The 25,580-nt window shown below is 40.8% G+C and overlaps 1 protein-coding gene across 3 annotated transcripts in view; it reads left to right on the top strand.

Moving 5' to 3' along the window:
• Window positions 1-4,414: 4,414 nt before the first annotated feature.
• The window catches only part of LARP4 (La ribonucleoprotein 4), a 59,364-nt gene continuing 38,198 nt past the window's right edge, over window positions 4,415-25,580 (top strand). The window contains exon 1 of one of the 3 annotated variants that reach the window (XM_036758691.1): window positions 4,415-4,628. In XM_036758691.1, coding sequence (XP_036614586.1) covers window positions 4,611-4,628 — 18 coding nt within the window. In that variant the 5' untranslated portion in view covers window positions 4,415-4,610. The remainder of the gene's footprint in view (window positions 4,629-25,580) is intronic. The other 2 variants (XM_036758688.1, XM_036758689.1) reach the window with 2 other exon arrangements.

Raw genomic sequence — 25,580 nt, 5'->3', positions numbered from 1 at the left:
ATGTGCCTGCTCCTATGCCAAGCACGAGAGATATGTTATTCAGTCATTTTCAGTAATGGCTGACTCTTTGTGACCTCATTTGGGATTATCTTGGCAGAGATACTGGAGTGGTCTGCCATTTCCTTCTTCAGCTCATTTTTTAGATAAGGATCTTGAGGCAAACAGGGTTAAGTGACTTGTCCTGGCTCACACAGCTAGTAAGTGTCTGAAGTCATATTTGAACTCAGGTCTTCCTAACTCCAGGCCCAGCACTTTACCCAGCACCAGCTATACACAAGATAAATTGGAAATAAAATAAACAGAGGGAAGTCATTCGAATCAGGAGGGATCAGGAAAGGCTTTCTGTACAAGGTAGAATTTTAGTTGTGACTTGAAGGAAGCCAGAGAAGCAAAGAGGGGGCAATGAGGAGGGAGAGCATTTCAGGCATGAGGAAACAGAGAAAATGCTTGAAGCAGAGAGATGGAATATCTTGTCTGTGGAATAAAAAGGCCAGTGTCACTGGATCAGAGAATACTGGGAGTACGTAAGGAATAAGAACACTGGAAAGGTTGGGGGAGGGAGGGAGGAGGCAAGGTTATAAACAGGTCTGAATGGCAGAGGATTTTATATTTGGTCCTGGAAGTAATAGGGAGCTACTGGAATTGACTCCCTTGGAGCACGGTGACATGGTCAGACATCTAAACAGAGGATGGGCTAGAGTGAGGAGAAATTAGTGTCAGGGAAACCAACAAACAGATTATTGTAATAGTCCAGCCATGAGGAGATTACGGCCTGTACCAAGGTGGTGGCAGTGTCAGAAGAGAGGAGGGAGCATATCTGAGAGATATTATGAAGGTGAAAATGACAGGCCTTGGCAATAGATTGGCTATGGGGGGGGAGGTACGGAATTGTTTTAACAACCCAGCTAGCAGCTTCGGTGGGGGCGTAAGATCTCTCCCCTACAGCCAGCACCCAGGGGGCTGCCGGGACCCAGGAGGCTGCCGGGAAAGCACAGGTTCTTTTTATCTGCTTAAACAAGGAAAGCACGGTGAAGGGGTTGACCAGCTTACTTTAATCCAGCATTCAGTTAGCATACAATCATTTAGTTCAGGGGAAAACGCCAGCATTCAGTTAGCATTCAGTTAGTTCAGGGGAGCATACAGACAAGCATCAAGAGACAGACCAAATACAGATTCATTGACTTACTTCAGGGGAAAAAACCAGCACCCTGAGGTTCAAAACATTCATTTAGTTCAGAGGAAAAAACAAACCAGTAGCCTGAACCTCAAAACCAAAATACAAATAAATTACAAATATCAACAGACAGACCCAACACAATTCATAGTTACCAACATCTGGGCTCGGCCCGAGAGCAAGGGCTGGCCCAGAGTCACGCTTGCTTGCCGCTGCTCCCACACTAACTGGAAGAGGAAAGAGAGGGCTTCAAGCTGTCCTCTCCCCTTATAGTTTTTGACATCATCAAGCGCCGCCTGAATGACCAGGGCCGATTGGTTCTTGACTTGGCCCCTCCCCCTAGCGTATACCAGGTTCTGGAGCTAACACCTCCCCTCAGCCAGCCCCATGACTCATCACACAGGAAGTTGTCTGCTTCCTGGCATGCTCTTTGGGCTTCCTGCCCCGGAAGAGCAAGCCACAGCATCCAGAGGCTCAATGAGGTAAGCTGAGTCATTCAAAGAAAACAAAGGCCATTCTGGTTACACTCCACCCCTCACAATGTTCTAGGATGCACAATCCAATCATAATTTAAATTAAATTATATATCCTAGAACATTGTGATCCAATTACGCAGGAAACTAAAACATATCATTCACACTAAAGCAAAACATATCATTCAGTGACATTCCCAAACACTGGTTTATGATTCAAATGTGATCCACCCCTAGATCCCAGCAAGATAATCTCTTCAATCAATCATCCCCAAAATAATTATTAATAATTCAAATGTCCACCCCTAGATCTTTGTATCCATTACATAGGATCAATAACATCATAACAATAAAATAATATAGCAAGGATAACAAAGGCCATTCTGGTTACAGGAATGAGAATAAAGAGTAGAGGATGTTCAATCATCGGTTCTAACTGATGGGACTAGAGGTCAGCTGAGAGGTTAGGGCTGGGTAATAAAAGCACCTTCTTCCCAGAGCTGTTGTGAGGCCAAATGAGACAATGACTGTAGAGTGCTTAGTTTAGTACCTGGCACATAGTTAGGTGTGATACAAATGTTAGCCATTATCATTACTATTACTATGGTCAGTAGATTTGAGAATTATCAGCATAGAAATAAAAACTGAATCCTTGGAGGCTAATGAGGTCTCTAAGTGAGATAGTATAGGGACAGAACCAAAAGAGGACCCAGGACTGAGCTCTGTGAGACAGATATCCAAAGTTGGGAGGAAAGGGACATGGATAGAGATGTGGCAAAGGAAACTGAGGAGTAGTCAGTTAAGTCAAGGATGAGGTCAGTAGATCCGGCAATTAAGAGAACTTTAGTAACTCCGAGGAGAGCAATTTTGGTTGAAGGATGAGGTCAGAAGCTGTACCAGGCACTTAAGAAAAAAGTCAAGAAGAAAGGAAGTGGAGGTATCTATTGTAAATGGCCTTTTCAAAGACTAACCAAAAAAGGGAGGAGACATATGGGAAAATAGTGAGGATGAATGGATGCATGAAATGAATCAGACATCCAAAACAAGACGGCTTTCTCCAAGTTAGCTTTAAAATACTGCCTGATAAAAATAACATTCGCGATACTGAAACAAAATTCAGAGTAATTTCAGAAAGAATAAACATTTTTAATGTCTCCTCCAACCTCCCCATCTTGGACCCCAGCAGCACAGAGACAATATACCACAGGACCCCAAGGAGCAGAGCCCCTCTAATTCATCCCCTGCCCCAAATACCCCAGCTAGATCTCTTCTTACCCAGAGAAAGCCAAGAGATCTTGGCATCAGAACCACTGTAGGCCTCCTTCTGCCAGTGGCCCCACCTCAACCCTGTCTGCTCAGATTCCACCAGGATCTCTCCTTGCCCCCTGGCCCTTAGCATCTGTCTCTCCATCGGTCCTAAGGACCCACTGGGCCTTTCTATCCACCTCGCAGCTCTACCGTTCTGGGTATTGTCTTCCCCCAATTAGCCAGGATTCTTTGAGAGGACAGACTCTTTTCTCCTATTTGTACTCCCAGCACTTACCAAAATTCTTGGTGAGCAGTAAGCAATGAATATCTCTTCATTCCATTCCATAGTGTCCCCCTCTCCCCCCAATCACTTGTAGCTATTTTGTCATATGCTCTTTATCTCCTTTCACCTGCATTGTAAACTCCTTGAGGCACAGATGCCTGGCCCACTGTAGGCATTTCATAAATGCTCGCCTGCTGAAGTCACAGTACTGATGAAACATCACATCGAGACTAAATATTAATCCTTCTATTAGACTGCAGATTTCAGTAGGGCACGAAGGGCCTGCGTTTCCTTACTTCGACTCTGTATTAAAAAAAAAAAAAGGTGAAGCATAGTTGATAGATTGGGGTTAGGAGGACCTTAGTGCCACTCGGACTTGGGGCTTGCTAGCTGCGTGACCTTGGGCAAGTCATTTGACCTGTTTACCTCGGTTTCCTCATCTGGAAAATCTGGATAAATAACAGAGCACCTCTGTCCCTGGGCTGTTATGAAGAAGAAATGGTGCTTAAATATTTATAAGGCACTTTGCAAACCTTCTATTGCGATACGAAATGCTAACAACCATTACCTCAAAGCAGGTGCTGGGCGAATGCTCAACTGAGTTGATATACACCGCTTTCTTTTGTGTGGACTATGGGAAGGAAGAAACGGGTATGTTTGGATTTGTAAAAGTGCATTTGGGATGATAGTGGCCCGCCATCATCAGAGTCAACAGCCAACTCTGGGGTGTGAAGGGCGGGCTCTTTACGGAACTCTCGGTAGTGCTGTGGTCCAGGCACTGCAGACACCAAGCCTGATTGGGCGTGGGGCGGGGCACTGGTCTGGATGGTTGGACCAGATCCACCTCTGCACGCCCCTCCCCTGTTGCCTCTCGCACATGCCCAGCTCGGAGGGCATCAGGAGGATGGGCATGTTTTATTTTCGGTCCCCCTTTGGTCGCCCCTTAAACTTTCAGCACGACGAATGAGGACCCCGCGTCTCGGCTTGGCAAATGGCAGAGGCGTGGCCTGACTTCCTAGCTAAAGACAGTAGTGGAAGGCGCACGGCCGCCAGCCCGCCACCTAGCCCGCTCCTCCTTCCTCCAGGGCGCCCAAAAAGGGGGCGGTGCCTGCCGTTGGGCGCGCTGCCATCCCCGCCCCCATCCGCCGCCGCCGGGAGCGCAGCGTTGACCCTTACGTCCCACACCCAGTCTCTCCTCCCCTCGGAAGCTCTTGGTCTTCCGCCCCGGAAGTAGTTGCTATCTCATAGGAGGTGGAGCCTGAGGGGCCGGGTCTGGTAGCGGCCGCTGCGAGCTGAGGAGGAGCCGGGGCCTCAGCCGGGTGGAAGGGGAACGCTGAGTGTCCTTAACGCAGCGGCTGGCACTGGGGGGGGTGGGGGGGTCCTGTAAACGGGCGGGAGTCTCGGAGACCAGGAGGACCCGGCGGCGGAGGAGATGCTGCTCTTCGTGGAGGTGAGTAGAGGTGGCGGGGACCTTGGCCCACGGGCGCTGGGGAGGAGGAAGAGGAGAGTAGTGCCGGCCGGCCCGCCAGCCCGCCGCCGCCGCCGCCATGTGACTTTCCAGGCCGCACACGCTGCCGAGCCGGCGGAGAGGCTGACACAGCAGCACGGCCTACGGCCCCCCTCGCTGCCCGAACTAGGGCGGGAGGGCCCCCGGGCCCGAAGTGCCGGGGAGTTGAGGCTCGTCTGGCCGGAGCCAAGGATAGAGAGGGGGTGCCGCGTGGGGCAAAAGGATAGCGCCGGGGGGGGGGGGGTCCTCGGGAGGTCGGGGGCGGGGGGAGGCGGTTGGGGGGAGGAGTAGTCGGCGTCCTGAGCCGAGGGCAGTCCGGAGGGGGCGCTCTTTTCGCGGAGGGGGCAACGTGGGGCCAGCGTGAGGGACCCGCCGGGAGGGGAGAGAGCAACATGTGGGGCCGCAGAGGGACGGAGGTGAGGGCGGGGATTGGAGGAGAGAAGGGAGGCTGTTTTCGGAAAGAAAATGGAAAGTCCTCTTCTTGAGAGCCCCGCAGCCTGTCTGGTCGCCTTGGGGCATAGCCCCTGGGTCTCTGGAAGGTTCCATGGGTGGAGAAGGACGGGAGGGTTAAACCGGGGAAAGAGCGAGGGAGGCCCCGGCACCCGCCGGGAGGGGAGTGCCTTGAAAGGCACCGCGATGACCTTTTGTAAAAGTTGCTCCGGCGGCGTCATCGCCGCAGCTGCTGCGCGGCTGGGATTGGTTTGAAGCGGCAGAGGCCTAGGGAGAGGAAAACGCCAAGCGGGGAGACGGACCAGCTCCCCGGGGTGCCGGAGTCAGGAGCGAGGAAACGCCTTTTCGTTACCCACATAATCCTGTGCCTGCCCTTTCTACCCTCACTATGGCACTTTCTCTCTTTGGGCAGACACTGAAGTTTCCTTGTGTGTTTTTAAAAAAAAATTATTTTCAGGGAGGGGGCTCCCCCTTTTTCCTTGTTATTAAGCTCCCTCTTGTGTGCAGCATCAGCTGACTGCCAGGCTAATGGTTTGAGTAGATTCCAGATCATATTGTTAATTGCATTGTGGAAACGTCAACCTTGCAAAGTTGCAACTTAGCAACTTGGCACTTATTAACTGTGCCCATTTAAAAAGGACCTTTTTTCCCCCCATGGGGAAAGGAGTTGTTTGTGGGTTACACACCAAGACCTTAGTAAAGGGAGTCGGGGTTTGGTTTTATGGATAGTAAATGTATTTAGCCTTTTTAATGACTAGCTAATATTTCGTGGAACTCTGATTTTTGGTACTTTAAACTGGTTGGAATTTAAACTTTGTAGTACAAGAAAATACAGATTTCTGAACATTTTCTATTACTGCTTTCCATCCCTCAGCTTTATGATTTCCCTGGCTATTTTTTGGGTGGCTGTTAAATTGAGTGTTAAATTTAAACTCTGTTTTATTCGTACCTGACATACAGAGTAAAAAGTCATTTATAAATTAAGTTGTTTGTGTTTTTAGGCCTTTTTTTTTAACCATGTAGGTGCCTGGTTTTTAGCATGGCTTTGATCGTGATTTTAGTTAATTGTTGGAGATAACATGTACAGTACTTTGCAAACCTTAACCTATATGAATTAGCATTATTACAAGATTTGGGGATGTGAGTACTCTTAACATTTACAACCTCTTTCCTTGGAAAATGTATATTTTGAACTTTGATCTTAACATGTGTTCATGTCCAAAGGTTTCCACCTTGATTTTGCTCACTATATACATAAAGGGAGAATATCCATTGACTCAGAGCTATTACAGAAAATTAATGTTTCTGCTTCAGCAATTTTAAAAGTTGTAAGTTATTGTACTGTTTTTGATACTTATGGTAAATTAATGTTGATTTTTATTGGGTTCCATTTCTACCAAGTGATTACTTTTAGTTTGGTTAAAAATTAGTAAAGTTCTCATAAGGGCTGAATTTATGGCAGTAATATTTAATCAGTGTGCCCCATTGCTTATTTGGTACTTCTCAAAAAATCTCGAAATTATCTTGGCAGATGCTGTTTGAAAATAGAGCTAACTTTGTTGTTTAGAATAGTAATGGGTAATGATCAAAGAGGGGTGGATAACTGCAATGCATAGGTAAAGATTGTTAACCAGTTCTTAGATAAAACCTCTTTCCCCATTAAAACTTTATAAACCTTGTATGTCTTGGACAAAATGGAAATGAGCATATATATACCATTTACATGGGGTTCTTAACCTGAGGTTGGGAAACTTGTTTTTTTGGTTTCTTTTTTAAAATATTCCAATATCATTGGTTTCCTTTGTATATCGTTTTTTGCATTTAAGAAAACGGTCTGAGAAGAGGTCCATAGACTTCAGCCTTGATCTGAAATAAAACGTCTGGATGATAGCCTGCAAAATGAATAAATAATATCCTAACACAGGTCAACAATTTATGAATATATACATATGCACATGTAGGCACATACATACATAATCTAGAACTGCAACAAAAAGCCTGATTCCCAACTGTTGACTCATTTAATCCAAGCAAAATTTTTCTACTATGCATCAAGATTTGTGCAGAAATTCTGGACAATCCCATGGGTCTTGAAATGTAACAGTACTCCAATCAATAGTGGAAACTGAAGGATTTAGAGCGGGCTTTGACACAGCCGCCATTATGAAGCCATAGATAAATTTCTGATTTTTCTCTAACCTTAAAATGAAGGTGTGACATTATGTCTGTATCACCATAGTAGCATTTTAACTTAGTGAATTTCCCACATCCTTTAATTTTGGTTTAGTGTTGGTTTCTTTGTGGGTATAATTGACATCTCTCTTAAATGGATCATATTTGATGATATTAACCCCTCAGAGGAGGAGAATTGCATGAGGCAGGTAAGTAGAGAGCAGCTTTAGGGGCAGAAATACCTGGGTTCATGTCCTAATTGACCATTGTGTCAATTCTGGGACAGTCACTTATCCTCATTCACTTGATGGTGTAGGCAACTCTTGAAGAGTATATGTTGTAGAAAGAATCCACAGTTCTAGAAATATTCTCCCCAGCGATTCTCAGGTACCAGCAAAATAACAATTTCAGTCTTTATCTTTCTTCCTCCCCCAGATATTTTCAAAGTCATATTGAATGAAAATTTTGGAGAAATTACATAACAGTTTGAATGCCAATAGTAGTGTAAAGCCAGTGTTGGACATCAATAATTTAAGGGTTAATGAGACTACATGACTAAACTAGTGGGGAATGCATTCTAATCTCTGTTATATGTATTAATTCACTCATATGTTGTGGGTGAGCTATTTAATCACCTTTAAAATAAAGTTGCTGTAATTCATGTTTAAAATTCCTATGTAAAAAAAATACTCTTATTTTAAAATCAGAATGCAATTTTTATTGTTTCTCCCTTTCACAAGACACTGCCCGTAGAGTCATTTCTTAAAGTGTGCCCTTCGTCCTTTCTTTCCTGTCCCATTTCCACCAAGATTTCCTACCTCCTGAGGATTCCTTGTGGAAACTAGACTTCTGCTTCTAGATTTGGTCCTGCTTATAGCTCTTTTCTTCCTTGAATTCTCTCCGCCTCTATCCCTGCAACTCTGCCCATGCTGCCTGCCCCCAACCCGATAGATAGCACCAATTTGAAGATGACGGTGTGGTTTTAACTTAGGATTTTTCTGGGTAAAGTTTGATTTCTAGGACTGGACCTGTGCAGGGTTGTTTTGGTTCACTTGAGGTTCTAAAAATACATTTCTTAAGATTTCTCTTTAAGTGGACAAATTTTGTACTTAGGTTCCATGTGCAGAAACTGCCCCTTTTGACTAACTATAAATAGTACTTTGGACAGTATTTGAGAGAAGGTTCATTGGCATCAAAAAATTAAGTATTAAAGAGGATATAAAGAAGCAAGGCTTAAACTTAAACTTGTGCGTTAAGAGCTTTGTTTATATTCTTGAGAATGAAGAAAGAACAACTGAGTAGACTGCTGGGGACAGGACTCTTTAAGGTTTAGAGTCCAGATCAGATAATCTTTAATCTGTTCAAGCTACCACATTGTGTACTTGAGTATGTGTGGGTAGATGTCCCTGGCCACAGAGAACTTGTAATAAGACAAGACATATTTGAAACAACTTTTATGCATGGACTTGTATTGTTCTCTAGGAACATGTATGAATTTTAAGTTTTGTAAATCTTGTAAATTCTTTGGTAGGGACTGTACCCTCTGTCCTACTGCATACTTAGTTATACTTGACTCACTACTGCAAGTACATTTTTAAATTGTTGTAGGTGAAATCTCGGCAATCTTCCTCCACAATGTATGAATTCCAGTCTGAATGACTCCAGTGACACTCAGCTTCCACTAGGGGATTCAGCTGGAGTGGGGCTAAACTGAGACCAGAAAGAGTGAAGTATCTTGGGAACTTTTCCCTTAGATCATTTCCCATTCTCTCATTTACCAAAGTGCCCATGTCTCCCCTATCCTTTAAGGAAAAAGAAAAACTTTCCTTGACTCCACTCTTCCCTAAAGCTATGGTCTTATCTTCTTCCCTTTGCATACCCAACACTTAGGAAAAAGCTATATTAGTACATTTTCCTGCTCTTAGTCACATCCCATCTCCTTGCAGTCCAGGTTTGAGCCTCACCACCCAACTAAAATAATTCCATCCAAGATTATCAATAATTTCTTTCTGGTGGACTTTTCATCCTTTAACTTAATAATTTCATCGTCCTTTACCTCTGCAGCATTGGTGTTGCTGACTAACCCTTCTTTCTGGATATTTGCCATTTTTCCTCTCTCCTAGCTTTCTGAGAATTCTTCAGTGTTCCCTTAAATACTCTGTTCTCCAAACTCTTTCTAATCAGATCTCATGGGTTGTGTTAGCAAATGATTCCCAGATTTTTATATACAGCTGTAATATCTCTTGAGTTTCTTTCCTGCTTACTGGACATCGCCTGAATCCCTTCATTGTCATTTCAAACCCAACATGTCCAAAATGAAACTTATCTTTTTTCTGTAATTTTAATCTTTCCTCTGAAACTTCCCAACTTTTATTGAGGGTACCACCATCCTTCAGGTTATCCATACTTGCAACCTCTGAATCATTCTTTTTGCCTGTCCCTGAATCTTGTCATTTGTTTCCATGACATCTATACCCTTCTATCCACTAACACACCCATCACTATAGTCACTTATATAAACTATAGTAATAGCTTCCTAAGTGTTGTCTCTTCTTTCAGTTCCTGTCCTCTTCAATGCATCCTCCACACAGATACCAAAAGAATCTTCAAGAAGCTTCAGTGGTTCCCTATTGTCTCTTGTATTAAAATAGAGACTTGTATAAAATACAGACGACATTTAAATCTCAATCTTATTCCAACGTATTTCTCCTGCCTTATTTCACATTACATGACTTCACACACTGCATTCCCCCTAAACTGACTTACTTGTGGTTCCTTGAACTTGGTATTCCATCTCCTACCTCATGCCAATTTAGAATCCCTGGAATGCATTTGCCCACCTCCCCCTCTTAGAAGCCTTAACTTTCTACAAGACAAAGTGATACTGGATAACACTTTTTAGAAGAACTAAAGTGCTTTTGGTTAGTAAAATTGCTATGTGAAAAAAGTGGTATGCTAAGGTACAGTACTGTACTTTAAGGCTGTCTTGCTCTTAGCTCAGTTAACTTCATCATGTAAATTGAATTTAATAGATAGTTTTCTGACATGTCTTTGAACACCAGAAATTAAAAGGTGTCCGTCCTTTCAGGAAAAAAATAGTAATTAAAACATTGTGTGCCTACTTCTCTGATGTGAAACTTGGAAGTACCTGTTGAATCATGTGCTTATAGAAATTGGGCAGTCAACTTTCATTACCAGAGAATCAATTGGAAATAACAGGTCAGATCAGTGTTTTGGGTACTGTTAATGATTTACTAATTAAATACTAAAATAGCCACAGAAACTAGTAGGTGTTTGAAGTATGGGGCTAATATTAGGGACATTATGAGAGCTCCAGTTTGATAAAAATGCAGTAATAACTTCCTTTATTTGATGGTATGTACAGGATGGAGAGTAGACTTTTGTATATTTAGGAGGAGAGGAAAAACTACTTTAACATACCATAGGAAGGATTTAGGGTAATCTTATGCTTATTGCGTAAGCATCTGGGAGCATTATCTTTCTCCACCTTTGTGGCCATTTGGACCCTGACCCTAGGGTGGAAAGTTACCTGTGAATGTATTTAGCTTTTATCCTTAACCCTTGTGGCTCTTGGAGATGCCACTCCCTGCCTACTGGATGTCTCTTGGATCCATTACTTCTCCAATTTCTGAGGTTTTTCCTTCAGATGTTCTAGGAAAATGCTTAGGACTGAGGGACCATTGGAATTTAGGGAGGTTGCATAATGGTATTTTCATAATGGCCTTGTAGTTTACCTCAAGTAAGAAACAAGGCCCGTTCTCTTCCTCATACTTAACTACTTCTGTTCAGTTAACATTAAATACTATGTTGAAGGCATCGTAGTATGTGTGGAGGACATGAAGATGAAAAACAAGCTCTTTCCACTCAAAGAATATACTCTAGTATATAGCAGATGCATGATTGTTTTCATTATAAATTTAATGATGTCAACTAAAAACAAGCAATAAAACCTTAAGCTACAAGCTACTTGACATTTAGATTTTTTAATATGTAAATTTAACAAAATAATGGCTTATTGTTGTCTCCTTGCACCCTTCATTACTTTTATTGTTCTTCCTAAAAAGTTATAATTATTCCAATTCTATTAACTCTCTTCAGAATGCTTGTATAAGTATTTCATTTTTCTTAGTAGTCTGCATATTTTTTACATTATAGTAATATTCCATTACGTTAATATGACCACATTTTTGGCCATCAACTGTTGGACATATAGGCTGGCCTCTCCTAGTCATTTGCAAAGAAAGGAACTATTTGTTTTTCTTTGTGCACTAATACTTTTTTTTTCCTTTCTTTTTAAGTAACAGTCTTAGGATACAGTCCTAGTAGAACCAGTAGGTCAAAGGCAAGAGCATACTTTTTGTGACAGTTCACAGCTCCATCAGTGGTGGTAGTATGTCTTTTTCTTCACAGTCTAATAATAATGATTTTTATTATTTTACTTGCCTTTTTCAATTTAATGTGTAAGAGAATGATACCTCAAAATTGTTTTAATGTTTTATTGTTTTATTAAACTGTTTTTGAACAATTTCCAACTGATAATTAATTTGCTTCTTCTGAGATATTTTAATTGTAAGTCCAAAGAAAGAAACCACCCACCCAACCCCCCCAAAAAAGCACTGTGAGAAATTAAAGAAAGGAACAAGCACTTCCATCTGGGAAGATCAGGAAGGTTTCATGGAGGAGATAATTTGAGCCTTGGTGTAAAGTTCCTTTTATTTTCAGTGCTAAGTTTGATATTATTACTTTGTGGAGCTATAACAGTGCTTTTAGAAGTAATGTTCAGTGGTTGTCTCCCTCCTAATTTAAGGTACATAGATTAAACTCGGCTGTCTTTTCTCATGGGCAGCTAGGTGGTGTCATGGATAGAGTGCCAGGCCTGGAGGCCCCGAACATTTACTAGCTGTGTGATCCTAGGCAAGTTCCTTAAGCCTGTTTGCCTCAGTTTCCTCATCTGTAAAATGATCTGGAGAAGTCAGCCACCACTGAAATGACTGACGGACCAAGTAAATTCAGGCAGTGATTGCCCCTTATTTTTTCCTTTCAGCATTTACAGTGTTAAGTGGAAAGGAATTTCTCATCTCACTACTATAGCTAGTCTGGTATTGGGTCTTTAAGTAAAGCACACAAGTTTAGATTATTCGACCTAAAGCAGACTGACTTTGATCTGACTAGCCCTGTTGCCTAGAAATTGTCGTGAGATAGAATTAAATGTGGCAAGGAATTTCGAGGAAGTTTTATTTTATTTTATTGATGTCTTACTGCGTGTTCTGATCCACCCCATCCCCTTATAAAACACAGAACACAGACCTTCATGTTCTAAGAATGAATAAACTGGTGGGAAAGAGAAGGAAGAGGAGGACAGGGTGCTGAACTTAGAGTCAGGAGGACCTGGATTCCAGTCCCACTTCAAATACTCAAGTTACTTAACCTCTCACTATACTTTCTTCAGCTATAAAGTGGGAGGGTGGACAGGGTTTCTCTTGATTTCCTTCAAGGTATTTTTCAGCTCTGACTCTGAGATAAGTCTAGAACCTATATAATCATTTCTGGCTTATTCAGGACAAGTAGCAGAGGATGCTGTTCCGTTTTATTGGGATTTATTTAGGAACAACAATTTTTACACTGCCAAGTTTTTTTGTATTTGGCCTATTGATACAATTTTATGTTCAAAAATAATTATGACTCCTACATACCTAATAAGAGCCTCACACTGGATTTTACCGTAGAAGTGGTTATAAAAAAAAAACACTACAGCAATTTCATGAGAATGGGGCTACTAAATTATGTCCAAAAGGGAGACCAAACTTTTGACTAGCTAATAACCTGATAAATACATCAGACTGGTATGAGAAAATTTCTTAACAGTCCTAAAGGAAAAGTGACTGGAGGTGGAGGGGCAGGCTTCCCTTGAGGGGCTAAGGATTCAGCAGACCAAGGTAGTAGCAGCGGGGAAGGTATTCCAAGGATGGGGAAAACACTGACAAAAGCATGGAGGCAGGAAAGCAAGGCACATACAGAAGTAATAGATAGTAGAGTAGAGAGAAGGGATTTATGCAGAGGGCTAATGCAGTCATAAGGAAAGCCTGAAAACATTGGAGATGGCGGAACAGGAGTCTAGCATTAGGTAAGGGATGTGTTCATTGGGACCTGTAATAGGATGATGGAAATGAACATAGGAAGGAGTGGATGGATGCAAGAACATAGAGTGATAGGACTTAATGGACATCGATCAGACATGAGAAGTTTGTGAAGAAGAGGGAAGAGTCCAAGTTAACTCCAAAGTTGTGATAAAGTCAGGAGGAAGTCCAGGTTTTAAGAAGATAATTAGCCCAGTTTTTGAGGCATGTTAAGTTTAAGGTGCCACAGGACATCAAGGGACTCTGAAGCCGCACTACACAGTCATGCACTGATTTTGTGCAGATATGACAACTGGTTTATTTTCAACTTCTAATTACTAATAATAGCTTCCTTTGTCACACCTTAAGGTTTTGTATAAGTGCTTTACTTCATAGTCCGGTAATTATTGCCATTATACAGGTGAAACTAAGACTTCTATTGAAGTGACTCGCTCACTATCCACCATACAGTAAGTGTTTGAGATGGGATTTCATCCCATTTCTCTTGACTAGAAAGCATTGCTAAAATGAAATTTTGGGCAAGTAACAAGACTTTGTGAACACAGGTGGTCTTTTGTTGCTGCTGGATTAAGCAGAGTCTTCACAAGGAAGACAGATCTGGGAAGTTAACAGCTGATTATTGAGTGTATCTGAGAACAGTATTTGAATTTCTGGACAAAGGCTTAAAATACACAAATGAATTAACCAAGGGTAGAATTAACCTAATACGAAATAAAAACAGGTTTGTGTGGAGTCTTGCAAGTCTAACCACAATAATTTTGAACTAGGAAAAGAAAGAATTGCTTATGTCTCTCCATCAAACTATGTATCATAAAGTATAACTACAACATAGAATAGCAATACAGGTGCAGAGAATTTTTTTAAATTTTAATTGCCATTTTTGAGCCTTTTATGAACCTGTAAAAGAGCCTGTGAGGTCTTTTATTATAGAGTCAATTGGTTTCTTAATCAATAAAAAATAAGCAGTGGGATCTTTTTTTTAAGTTTTATTGGTATTTTCTGTTTCTGAAATCACCATAGTTATCCCAATAGTTATATACCCATAGTTACCCCTCTCCATCCAGAGAGCCATCCCGTATGACAGTATTTTTTTGGAGAGGGAGAAAAGTCAGCACAACTGATGAGTAGTCTGAAAGCATGTACAATACGCAGTACCTGTGGGCCCGCCCACTTACATGAGCGGTAGGTTGGGGTGTTTTCTCATCTCTTCATTCAAGTCCCACTTGATCTTTATATTTTTGTCACATTTACTTTGGATTTTTTGGTGTGATATTCTTTCCTTTTACATTGTTGTAGTCATTGTGTACGGACTAGGTGGCGCCAGGGAGACTCGTTCTGAGTTCAAATCCAGCCTCAGACACTTACTAGCGATGTGACCCTAAGCGAGTCCCTTAAGTCGGTTAGCCTCAGTTTCCTCATCTGTAAAATGATCTGGGGGACCTAGCAAACCACTCCATTATCTTTGCAAGGGGTCATGAAGAGTCAGGTGCAGCTGAAGATGACAGATCAACACCAAGAAGTTACTGTATATATTGTTTTCTTGACTCTGCGCCAGTTCATATAGCTCCCTCCATGCTTCACTGTATTCACACGTAATTTCTTACAGCATAATAACACTCCATTATGTTCCCATGCTACAATTTGTTTAGTCATTCTCCAACTGATGGACATTTACTTTGGAGACTATGGGGCCTTTCTCTTAGGCTTCCTTGAGTTATAAACCCAGTAATGGAATCTCTTGTTCAAAAGACAGGGACATTTTAGTTACTTTATTTGCATAATCCCAAATTGATTTCCAAAATACTATTTCACAGTACTAGTAGGGATCTTTCTTGTGTTGTCTGCACCTTTTAGTCAATTAGGAGATGTATGCTCCGTTGTGTCTCCCATCCGTATGTGAAGGTCATTCAAAAATCTTTGGAAGAGGAAACAACAGAAATAAGCTTGTTCAATGACCTTCTGATGAATAGCAGATAAGGCATAAAATGAGGGGCTGTATTCTCACCAGAAGTGTTTGCAATTGTAATGAGTGAGAACCAGTGTAGAGACCAGTTAAAAAAAGGATTCCCGAGGGACAGTGAGGTCCTCTAGATGCTTTGTGTTTGGATGACATTGTGTTGATTACATCAAACCCCAAGAAATTGCAGAACCTCCTGGAAGAGATTATTATTCAGAGTACTTTGGTTTGTCCAAATACACTGGAAAGATCAAATGGATAAAAATTATCTGTTGCCTTTATTTCAGCGTGTGTCTGAAGGGACAGAATGGATACGTTATAAAGCATGTTCATCTGGCACAGATGGACAGTGAACTAGTCTAGAGGTGAAATGGAAGAAAGGAGTAGATGACTTTCAGGAAATTGCAAAGCCCTTTTACTGACCCCAAGCTTCCCATAACAGCAAAGGCTTTCCTCTTTCTTTTTGTAGCTTTTATATTTACTAAAAATGTAGCTAGAACGGATTTATGGAAACATCTCCTGAAACCATGGCATAACCCTCTCAATCACCTTGGTCCTTGGGAAGAGCAGACTTAAAATCTCCTCACCAAGGTCACTTGTAGACGTGGCATATCAGGTGGACATCACTCCCTTGCTTGTGGGCCTTAGTATCTCAGTTTCTGGATTGGATCAAGTAAGTTGTACTACAGGGTTGAGTTCTTACTACCTTGTTAAGGCTTTTTGCAAGCTTTGCTATGGATTCTAGTTTACTGGACCTCTGGTGGCTCTTGTGACCTTTCAAAGCTTATCTGATATGTTTAGTTTCTGATGTGCCATTTACCTAAGATCAGGAAAAAATAGACAGAGAGGGCCCCCCAAAATAACAACCCAGCAACACAAGAACCCAGCTGTTTTCACAGCTGCATGGCTGCCAGTATGGGGACCTAAGGCAGGTGGGCCATCATACTGCTTGCTTCAGTTGCTGCCGACCCCTCTCCCCCTACTCACAAGCTTACAAGCAGTTCTTTTTCCTTATTTGAAAGCTCCTGGGGAAGAGAAAAGCTTATTTCTGATGCTCCTCTATGTGAGCGAAACTTGGCACATTACTACCTCCAAAGAACCAAAGGTAAGCATCATCACAGAGGCAAGGCAAAACAGCGCAGGTGGGACCAGGCTGCAATCTGTAACCAGTGAGGGACTCTGAAGAGAAACAAGGGTAAAGGATGCTCTCAGCAAATTGTATCACCTGGGAAGATATGCTGGCCAGAGCAGACGATGACTTTGAAGGAGGACGTTGTTGAGAGTCGCACAGGAGAGGCAGACAAATGGGCTGTGATCTACATCTTTGGAGGATACGAAAAAGCAAAATTCATTTTCCTGAATCAATCAGATCAAAAATCCATTTAAGTATGTTAGAAGCTTAACATTCATGACAATCAAATACGTTACCTATGCAGTCATGAACTTGTCATATAGCTTTTAAAATGTACATCAAATTGGTATTTGGAAAAAGTTCTACATGATACTGAGAAATAAATATATTCTTTATCATTTATAAGATGACATAAGTTTCTCAATATTTTAACAAAGGAGTTTGTTTAATTCTGTATTTTTCCCTTTCATTTATTGTTTCGTTAGATCTGTCCAAAATTGAAAATGGGTACTGAAATCTGCCACTGTTGTATTGTTGTCTGTGTCTTGTCATTCACTTGAGGCATTTGGAGCATGTAAGTTTATTGCCTGATCTGTGGTACTTTTCAGTATAATATTATTTCCTTGTTTATCTTAGTATGTTGTGAATTTTTGGTTTTGCTTTGTCACATAGTGTGATTGCAACCTATTTGCTTTTTTTTTTTTAAGTATACCTGATACGTACTCACTTTTGTTTCATACATTTACTTTTATTTGAGCCTTAGATCACTTCCATTCTCTACCACCTTTATTCCTACACAGGAAGAGAAAACGTTGAAACTGTTCTAATTGGATCCACTGCATATTATGTTATGCAACGTCAACTGGGCTCTTGCTGCTGCTAGTCAGTACCTAGTATACCTCCTTTATCAGCTTACTGTCCTGTTTTCTTCCTTTTCATTCCTCCTCAAATCTCCCATACTCCCTTCCCCCCCCCCCCCCCCCAGTTTAGAATTTTACTTGATGTTTTACAGAAAAAACAGACCATTCACCAGGAGCTCACTCCTCTCCCTTCTTCCACATGTCATATGCCTCAGGTGCCTTCCACTATTTCCTTCACCTCTCAATGAGGTAGCCTTACTCCTTACCAAGGCCTACTCAAGAAATCCCATTCCTTCTCATCTTCACCAGTCATCCCTACTTTATCACTTATTTTCACTCTCCCTGTCTCCCGGCCTTCCCTACTGCCTACAAACATGTACATATCTCCGCTGTCCTCAAAAACCTTCACTTGACCCTTGCATCTCCACTATCATTCTAAGTTCAATCATAAGGCCTTCTTCAATAAATGCCATGATTTTTCTCTTCTCTCATTTTCTTCTTAGTCTGGTTTCTGGCTTTTTCATTCCATGGAAACTTCTTAATGCAAACTTATCAATGATCTTACAATGCCAGATCCAATGGCCTTTTCTCAGTCATTCTCCCAGTCCCTAAGTGCAGGTCCACCAACGTCACCACCACCACCACCCACGTTCTCTAGTGGCTCTCCATTGCCTCCAGGATCTGTGTGATGTTCACATCCCTGCATAACCTCATGTCCCTCTCACTCCCCCATCCCTTTAGTCTTCTTACACCTTACTGTCCCCCACAGTACTCTTTTGATCCAGTGACATTGGCCTCTGTTCTCAGACAAGATGCTCCATTTCTCAGCCAAGGCATTTTTTCTGGCTTGTCCCATGCCTGGAATGCTCCTTATCTCCACTTCCCAGGCTTCCTTCAAGTCCCAGCTAAAATTCTACCTTTTGCAGGAAGCCTTAACCAAACCCTTTTAATTCTAGTGTCTTCGCTCTCTTATTTCCTATTTATCCTATATAGAGCGTTTTTGTTGTTGTTTTGCTTGTCTCCCCCATTAGATTGTGAGTTCTTTGAGGGCAAGAACTGTCTTTTGCCTCTTTTCGTATACCCAGAACTTGACTGTTTACTGACTATTCTAAATATTTTTTTAGGTGTGTTTCTTTGAAGCAACATACTGAGGGATTTTGTCACTTTCTGGTTTTGTTGGATTGTTTAATTCTTTCGCATTTAAAGTCATGAGAATGAGGTTTGTATTTTTCTCTCTTTGTCTCTGATGTTGAGACTTTCCTCCCATGTCCTGTTTAAAAAAATACAAGCTTTGTTTCTTAAGGTATTTTTCCTTAGTCTACTTCAGAACAATCCTTTTCCTGCTAGTTCTTTCTTCCTTTGGGCTACCCCCTCCCCCCTGACCCCCCCCCCCCCCAATGTTGTTACCTTTTTCCTTGGTTTTGGAATTTTGCTTAACTAGACGAAAAGAAAATGGAATAAGTTATCTAACTCTTCCCCTCTTTTATCTTCTCAGTTAAATAGGGAAATAAACTCCCTTTATCTCTTCCCCTTCAACTTAGTTTGATTTTTGGCTTTTCATTTCATTTTCTGAACCTATTTTAATAAAAGGATTTCTTTCCCTCATTTTCTTCATTATTTCTTTCATTTCTGTATGTTTTAGATTTTTATTCTGATTTATGACCCTTACACTTATTTATTCCTTCTTTAATCTCCGGTCAGTATTCCTCATGGAATTAACGCTTTTCTGGTACCTGTTTTGAGTTTCTTCTTATAAACAATTTCTCTGTCATCGCCTTGTAGCTCTTTCTCCTTCCCCTCTTTTTCTGTTGTGCCTCACTCTCAGGTATACCAATTCTTTCAGAAGAAAGGACAGTTGTGTTGCCCTGTGGTAGGAATTTTCTTGTGTCCTTGATTGTGCAGCTCATTACTACTCCTTTATGCTCCCTATGATCATATTTTCCCTGATATCTGTCATCATGTCCTCCCACTCTTCTGGATGTTAGATATGTTCAGGAGCTCTGATTCTCCTTTTAAGGCAGGATTCTCTTTCAGAACTGGTGTTCTCAGCACCAAGTCCCAGAAGATGATGCCTATTGTAAGGTCCCTATCTCCCATTATAGAATCCCTCCTGCCCTTTCCTTCGTGGGAGAGTTCTTTACTGAGATCCACTCCCAGCACTGATTTTTTCACCTTTCCCCATCTCAGTCATTTCTTATGCCACCTTGCCCATTCTCCTGTTGGCCCTCTTTTTCCAGAGACACTTTATTGACTTGATTAAGGTACATCATAGTATGTGTTAACACTTAACATTAATAGCAGGTTTGCCCAATTATGTTCCTTCAGAACTTTTTCCTTCCACGCATTTAAGCATTTTTAAAATTTTGTTTCAATCACGATCTAACTGGTCACCACCTACAGGCTACTAAGTGGCACGGTGGATAAAGAATCAAGAAGGCCTCAGTTCAAATCCCGTATTATTAGCTGTGTGACCCTGTACAAATCACTTAACCTCTGTTTGCCTCAGTTTTCTCAGCTCTAAAATCAGGATAACACCTACCTTGCAGTGTTACTGTTTAGATGAAACAAGATATTCTTTGTAAAAAGCAATTAGCATAGTGCCCAGCATGTAGTAGGCACTATATTCTTATTCCTTTCCCCTCCACCCACCATACCTGATAGAAGCGAAGGGAGTTTGCAGAGACTTTAGCCACTGCTGTTGGAAGAAGCTAAGATTGGTAAGGTCATCTTCCCCTTACAGCCCAAAGGACTTTCGCTATTATGCTTTGGGAGCATAATTGCAACAGAAAACTCTAAAGTCAAACAATGAAAATATGCAGTCAATGTACAGGGAGCTCTATGCACTCAATGTACAGGGAGCTTGTTACAAAGGTAGGATGAACAAGACCAGTGAAACACCTAGTAGAATACCAGCTGCTTCATAGATTAGCATACATTACACCTTGTTTTTTTCTGTACTATACCGAGCCACAAATGGGCACAGTTGGCAACACAAAAGTGAAAATTAGGCTACTAATAAAATAGCAGTAATGGTTGGAATCGTGGAAGTTAATGTTGAGGTTTGGCTGTAATCTATCTGGAAAAACAAAAGGTCAGACTGTCAAAGGAAATAATGAAATAAGTGTCTCAGACTGCTCCAGATCAGCAATCATAAAAGTGATTTGGTACTATGTTAAAAAAAAAATCAAAGTCGATCAACAGAACAGGTTAGGTATATATAATGTACAGAAGCAAACCCAGATAGCAAAATAATGTTGGATAAATCCATAGACCCCAGCTGCTGACATTAAGGACTCACTAATCAACCACTACTGCAAAAACTGGAAAAGAATCTAGCAGGAATTAGGTAGAGACTATATTCCAAGATCCAGGATAGGTTCCAAATGGTCACATCTTAAACACAGTAAAGGAGCAAGGACTAGATTATCTTTTAGAACTATGGATGGGGAAGAACAACAAGGATCATGGAAAATAAAACAAACAATTTTGAAGTTTTTGCACAAAACCAAACCATGCAAGATAAGATTAGAAGGGAAAGTTAATTTGTTTTTTTGTTTAAATTTGTAGCAAGTTTTTTTTCTGATAAAGGTCTCATTTACAATTGTATAGAATGTTGATCCAAATTTGTAAAATTTAAGACCCATTCCCCAATAAATGAATGATCAAAAAAGCAGTTTTCAAGGAAGAAATCTAAGCTCGCCACAAACATTATTCAAGGAAACTCCAAATCAGTAACAATTAGAGAAATAAAAAATAAAGAAATTTTGAGGATCTATCCTATAGTTTTCAGATTGGCAGGGAGGGCAAAAAAGGAAAATGTCTTCATAGAGAGACTGTGGGAAAAACAGGCCCATCAGTGTTAGTGGAAATGGTCCTGCCATTCTGGAAAGCAATTTGGAACTCTGCTCTACAAGTCTGTGCATACTCTTTGACCCAGCCTTATCACTATCAAGGACCATGCTTGCCAAATATTCTTGTCTTTTTGTAGTGGCAAAGAATTGGAAACTAATGGGGCTCCCATCTGTTGGGGAATGGTATGTGAACATAATGGAATACTACTGAGCCATAAGAAATGATGGAAGAGAAACCTGGTAAGACTTAGTGAGCCCAAGAACAATTTAAACCACAACAACCACCTTATAAAGAACGTAGTTCTGAAAGACTTAAGAACTCTGATGAATATGGTGACCAACCAAGACAATGGATATAACCAATGTGGAAATTTGTTTTTCTCGACCACACATATTACAAGAGTTTTGTGGGGTTTTTAATCTTCCATTACATTGAAGGAATGGAAAGGAGAGTGTGCCCCCCTTAATTAAAAATGAAAAGATGAAAGGTCAAAAGGACAGCTTAGAAAGTTACATATAGGATTTATTAAAAGTAAGGCAAGCTCTAAATATAAAGATACTACTTCATATACAATCCATTCCTTTTGTTCACAGTGTATATGGAATTGGGCTCTTTATATTTGCTCTTTAAGTACAGAAGAAAAAGAACTGTTTTTGTAGGGAAGGAGAATATTAAGAATTCAAGTAGTATGGGGCAGGTTATGTGGTAAAGTAATACCTCCATGGCAAGGACTTTCTAATAGACAGCCAAACAAATTCATCTACAATGTGTACTCGTTGAAGAAGACGGCACATTGATTCAACAGAGAAAGGGGATCCGTCTCTCTGACAGTTTGACTTCTAACATTTGTCGTTGTGTTTGACCAGAGTTTTCTTGCCTTTACGTTGTTGCAGCCATGGTGTGTGTTCTTTTGACTCTGAATTCTTCATCCGCATCGCTTCAAAGAAGTCTTCCATTATTTCTTTTAATTCCTCATATTGATAATACTTTATTGATTCCACTGGGCTAATAAAGCCATTGTCTAACCATTAGGTTCTGGTGTGTTTTTCTTGGTATTCAGTTATGGAAAACTTAGCTTCTGTAGAAGAGTGAAAAAACAGTGAGAAGTGTCCAAACTCTTGTCAGGCTATAAACTGTCACTTAATTCACAATTTGGAAGAAATCCAAGTCAGAAATTTCCCAGTGAATTTAATCTTGGAATGCTTTGGATTTTGAATATACTGGTCATGGTCATTGCCTGGGTATAAAATAAATATCCCCTAGGATAAAGTGGGGGGGGGGTGTTGGGGAAATTTGGAAGCAAAATAGAAGAAATAAAATTGTTTCATGCCCCCTCGCCCCAGACATTTATTACAACTATTTTAGATAATTTTAAAAAAAAATTTTTCCTTAATAGTATTTTATTTTTTCCAATTACATGTAAATATAGTTTTCAACATCCACTTTTACAAGATTTTGAGTTCCAGATTTTTTCTCCTTCCCTCCCCTCTCCCCTCCCCAAGTCAGCATGCAATCTGATATAGATTATTTTATTTTTAGTGTTTGAAGTCTAGTTTGTCAGCATTAAGAACTCTCAGTCATATCATATAGAATACTAGAGTTCTATAACCTTTTTTGTGTTTTATAAAAAGACTGATAGTCTTTTGAAACCTATGGACCCCTTCTCAGAATAATTTTTTAACTCAAAAAATAAAAACATATAGTGACATTAATTACATTGAAACAAGGATGCATTTTTTTTTCCTAATATGGTTTCACCAACCTTTGAAATCTTCATAAACTCCTTGGAGATCCTTTGACCCCAGATTAATTGCCCCTGATTTAGAGCTTTATAAATAAAATCTGGGCACCTCGATTTAGTTGGATCCATTTGAGAGTTTTTCTGTAGAAAGAGACTTTTATAATGTAAAGCACTGGGGAAACTGTGGCCTTTGTTTTAGCAGTTGAGTAAATTGAGCCTCAAAGTTTGTGACTTGCGATTTAGTTGTAAGGCCAGGAGTAGAACCTAAGATTACTTACATTCTGTTTTTCTTCCCATTATACCACCCTTTCAGGAGAAAATGCCCTCCAGGTTGTTGGGTGGATACTTTATGAAGGATTTGTAGAAAGATATGGACAAAAATTTGCATGGATGGCCAAGCTTAGAAGGGTGCCAATTCAGTAGAGGGAAGTAACATTACTAATAAATTAGGTGAGTGAAGGAACAAAGCACATGGAATATAAATAGAAAAAATTATCCCTGCTTTCATTGGGGAACCAACACATGGAAGGTTTCAGTGCAACCAGATGGAAAGGGCCTGTGGTATTTAGAGTGCAATGACAATGCAGGTAGTGATACCTCTTTTATTAATATTGTTTTCACTGATAAAATAATATTTTTCTGATGTAAAACCATTTGACAGTGCCAGAGACTTTAGTGGCAGAAACTTGGGGGGGGGGGGGCGGCAAGGCAATTGGGGTTAAGTGACTTGCCCAAGGTCACACAGCTAGTAAGTGTCATGAGGCCGGATTTGAACTTGGGTCTTCCTGACTCCAGAGCCAGCTCTATTCACCGTTCCACCTAGCTGCCGCCAGAAACTTTCTTTTCTAAGTCTTTAGTTTCCATTCCATAGCATCTGCAAGAGTGTCTCCATAGAGCTTGCTTTCCAGAATGATGGCTGTGGGCATTGTGCTGGAAGCATTCCTAATCTTAAGACTTTGGGGTTCAGGGTCCTAGGCTATCTTCATCTGGTTCTGAGGGAAGATGGTCAGTTATCAAGATGATGGTGGGAGTTTGATTTGCCTGATGCATTCCATCTCTTCTTTCCTTCAGAGAAATCTGCTACTTTAGCAAAATTGACTTGCCTGCCCTGTGTGTGGCAGTTGGCAGTTGGTGGGGATAGCTAACTCCTCCTCTACAGGAGTTGTTTCCCTGGATAATGGCTTTGAAAAGCTAGGCTGGAAACAGGACTGAGGGGAATTGCCACTCTTAGGGCTATTGTGCTTATCTGCCCCATTGGTGGCAATTGGTAGTGGTGAGCAAGGTGGAGCCACTTCTTTACAATGGTTTTTCTGTCAGTGATGGCTGTGTGTGTCTGAGCTGGAAGATTTGGGGAGAAGACTGCTATTCCCAGGATTCTTGGGTGTAATCACAATTGAGAAATATATACTCAAAAGAGAAGTTTAATGGTAATTGTCAGCTTTTAGAGGACATATAGGGATATCTTTATGCCTAGATTTCAGTAAGACGTTTGAGCAAATAGAAAGATTTGTTTGGGTATTTGTTAGGAAGTATCTGTTAAGTATCAAATTTTTCAAAAATTAACTGCAATTTTACCAATGATAAAGTGCAGAAAAGGATGATTGTATAGAAAATTAATTTCTGTTAGTACAGGTTTTTGTGTATACATTAAATTTCACATGATAATAACAAAACTGGCCTGTTTATGTCCCCTTTTGAACATACGCTTTGTTCTGTGTATTTTTAAAGAAGCTTTTTCTCTCCATTGCTGAGTACTTGTGACTCCCACAATACTCCAATAGAAGCCCTTGTAATAAATCAGCATAATCAAGCAAAAAAATTAAACTGACACATTGCCTCTGTATGCAGATGTCTTATTCTTCACCTCTCATTTTTCTGCCAAGAAGTAGGAAACATATTTGATCATCAGTGTTCTGACATCATACTCAGTCATTGCACTGAGTTCCTGAGTCTCTCGGAATTCTTTTTCTTTATATTTTTATAGTCATTGGACTAATATCTGTCCACTGGACCCAGATGGCTCAGGAGGAGAAAGTGAGGCTGGTGACTTCCTCATTTAAATCTCATCCACTTGTCTGTCCTGGCATCACCTCCCTGATGTCATGGTCCTCTCCTGGCTTGGAGGCTCTTTCTACTTCCCCACGTTGGTTCACACTCATATTCTCTTAATGTAATTTTGTCCTCATTTAGGTTCTAAGAGGGTATATCCAATTCTATTGCTTTAGCAGTAACTATTTTTGTTTGTTTTGGACTGGACTTGTGATTTCATTTTTACAGGGAACTTCTAAGGGCACTGAAAGAAAAGTAAGCTGGGACTTGAACCCAAGTCTTCTTGTTTCTGACACTAGCTGTTCCTATCCACCCTGCCACGCAATCTCTGTAACCATGTATCAGAATAAAACTACTAAAAATATCTATAGGCATAGGTGCTCTTCCGAGGTTTACTTTACTTTTGCCCATCCAATACTCATGTTCTAGTCAAACCCTTTCAACATGTAGCAAATAAATTATTACAGTAGAAACCATTTTTGAAGAAAAGTTCCATATTACACTCTTGGTTTGTCTTACAATAT

This window comes from Trichosurus vulpecula, chromosome 5, assembly GCF_011100635.1.
Source record: "Trichosurus vulpecula isolate mTriVul1 chromosome 5, mTriVul1.pri, whole genome shotgun sequence".
NCBI lineage: Eukaryota > Metazoa > Chordata > Mammalia > Diprotodontia > Phalangeridae > Trichosurus > Trichosurus vulpecula.
Note: the sequence above shows the minus strand (reverse complement) of the source record. Positions and strands in the feature narration are given on the sequence as shown.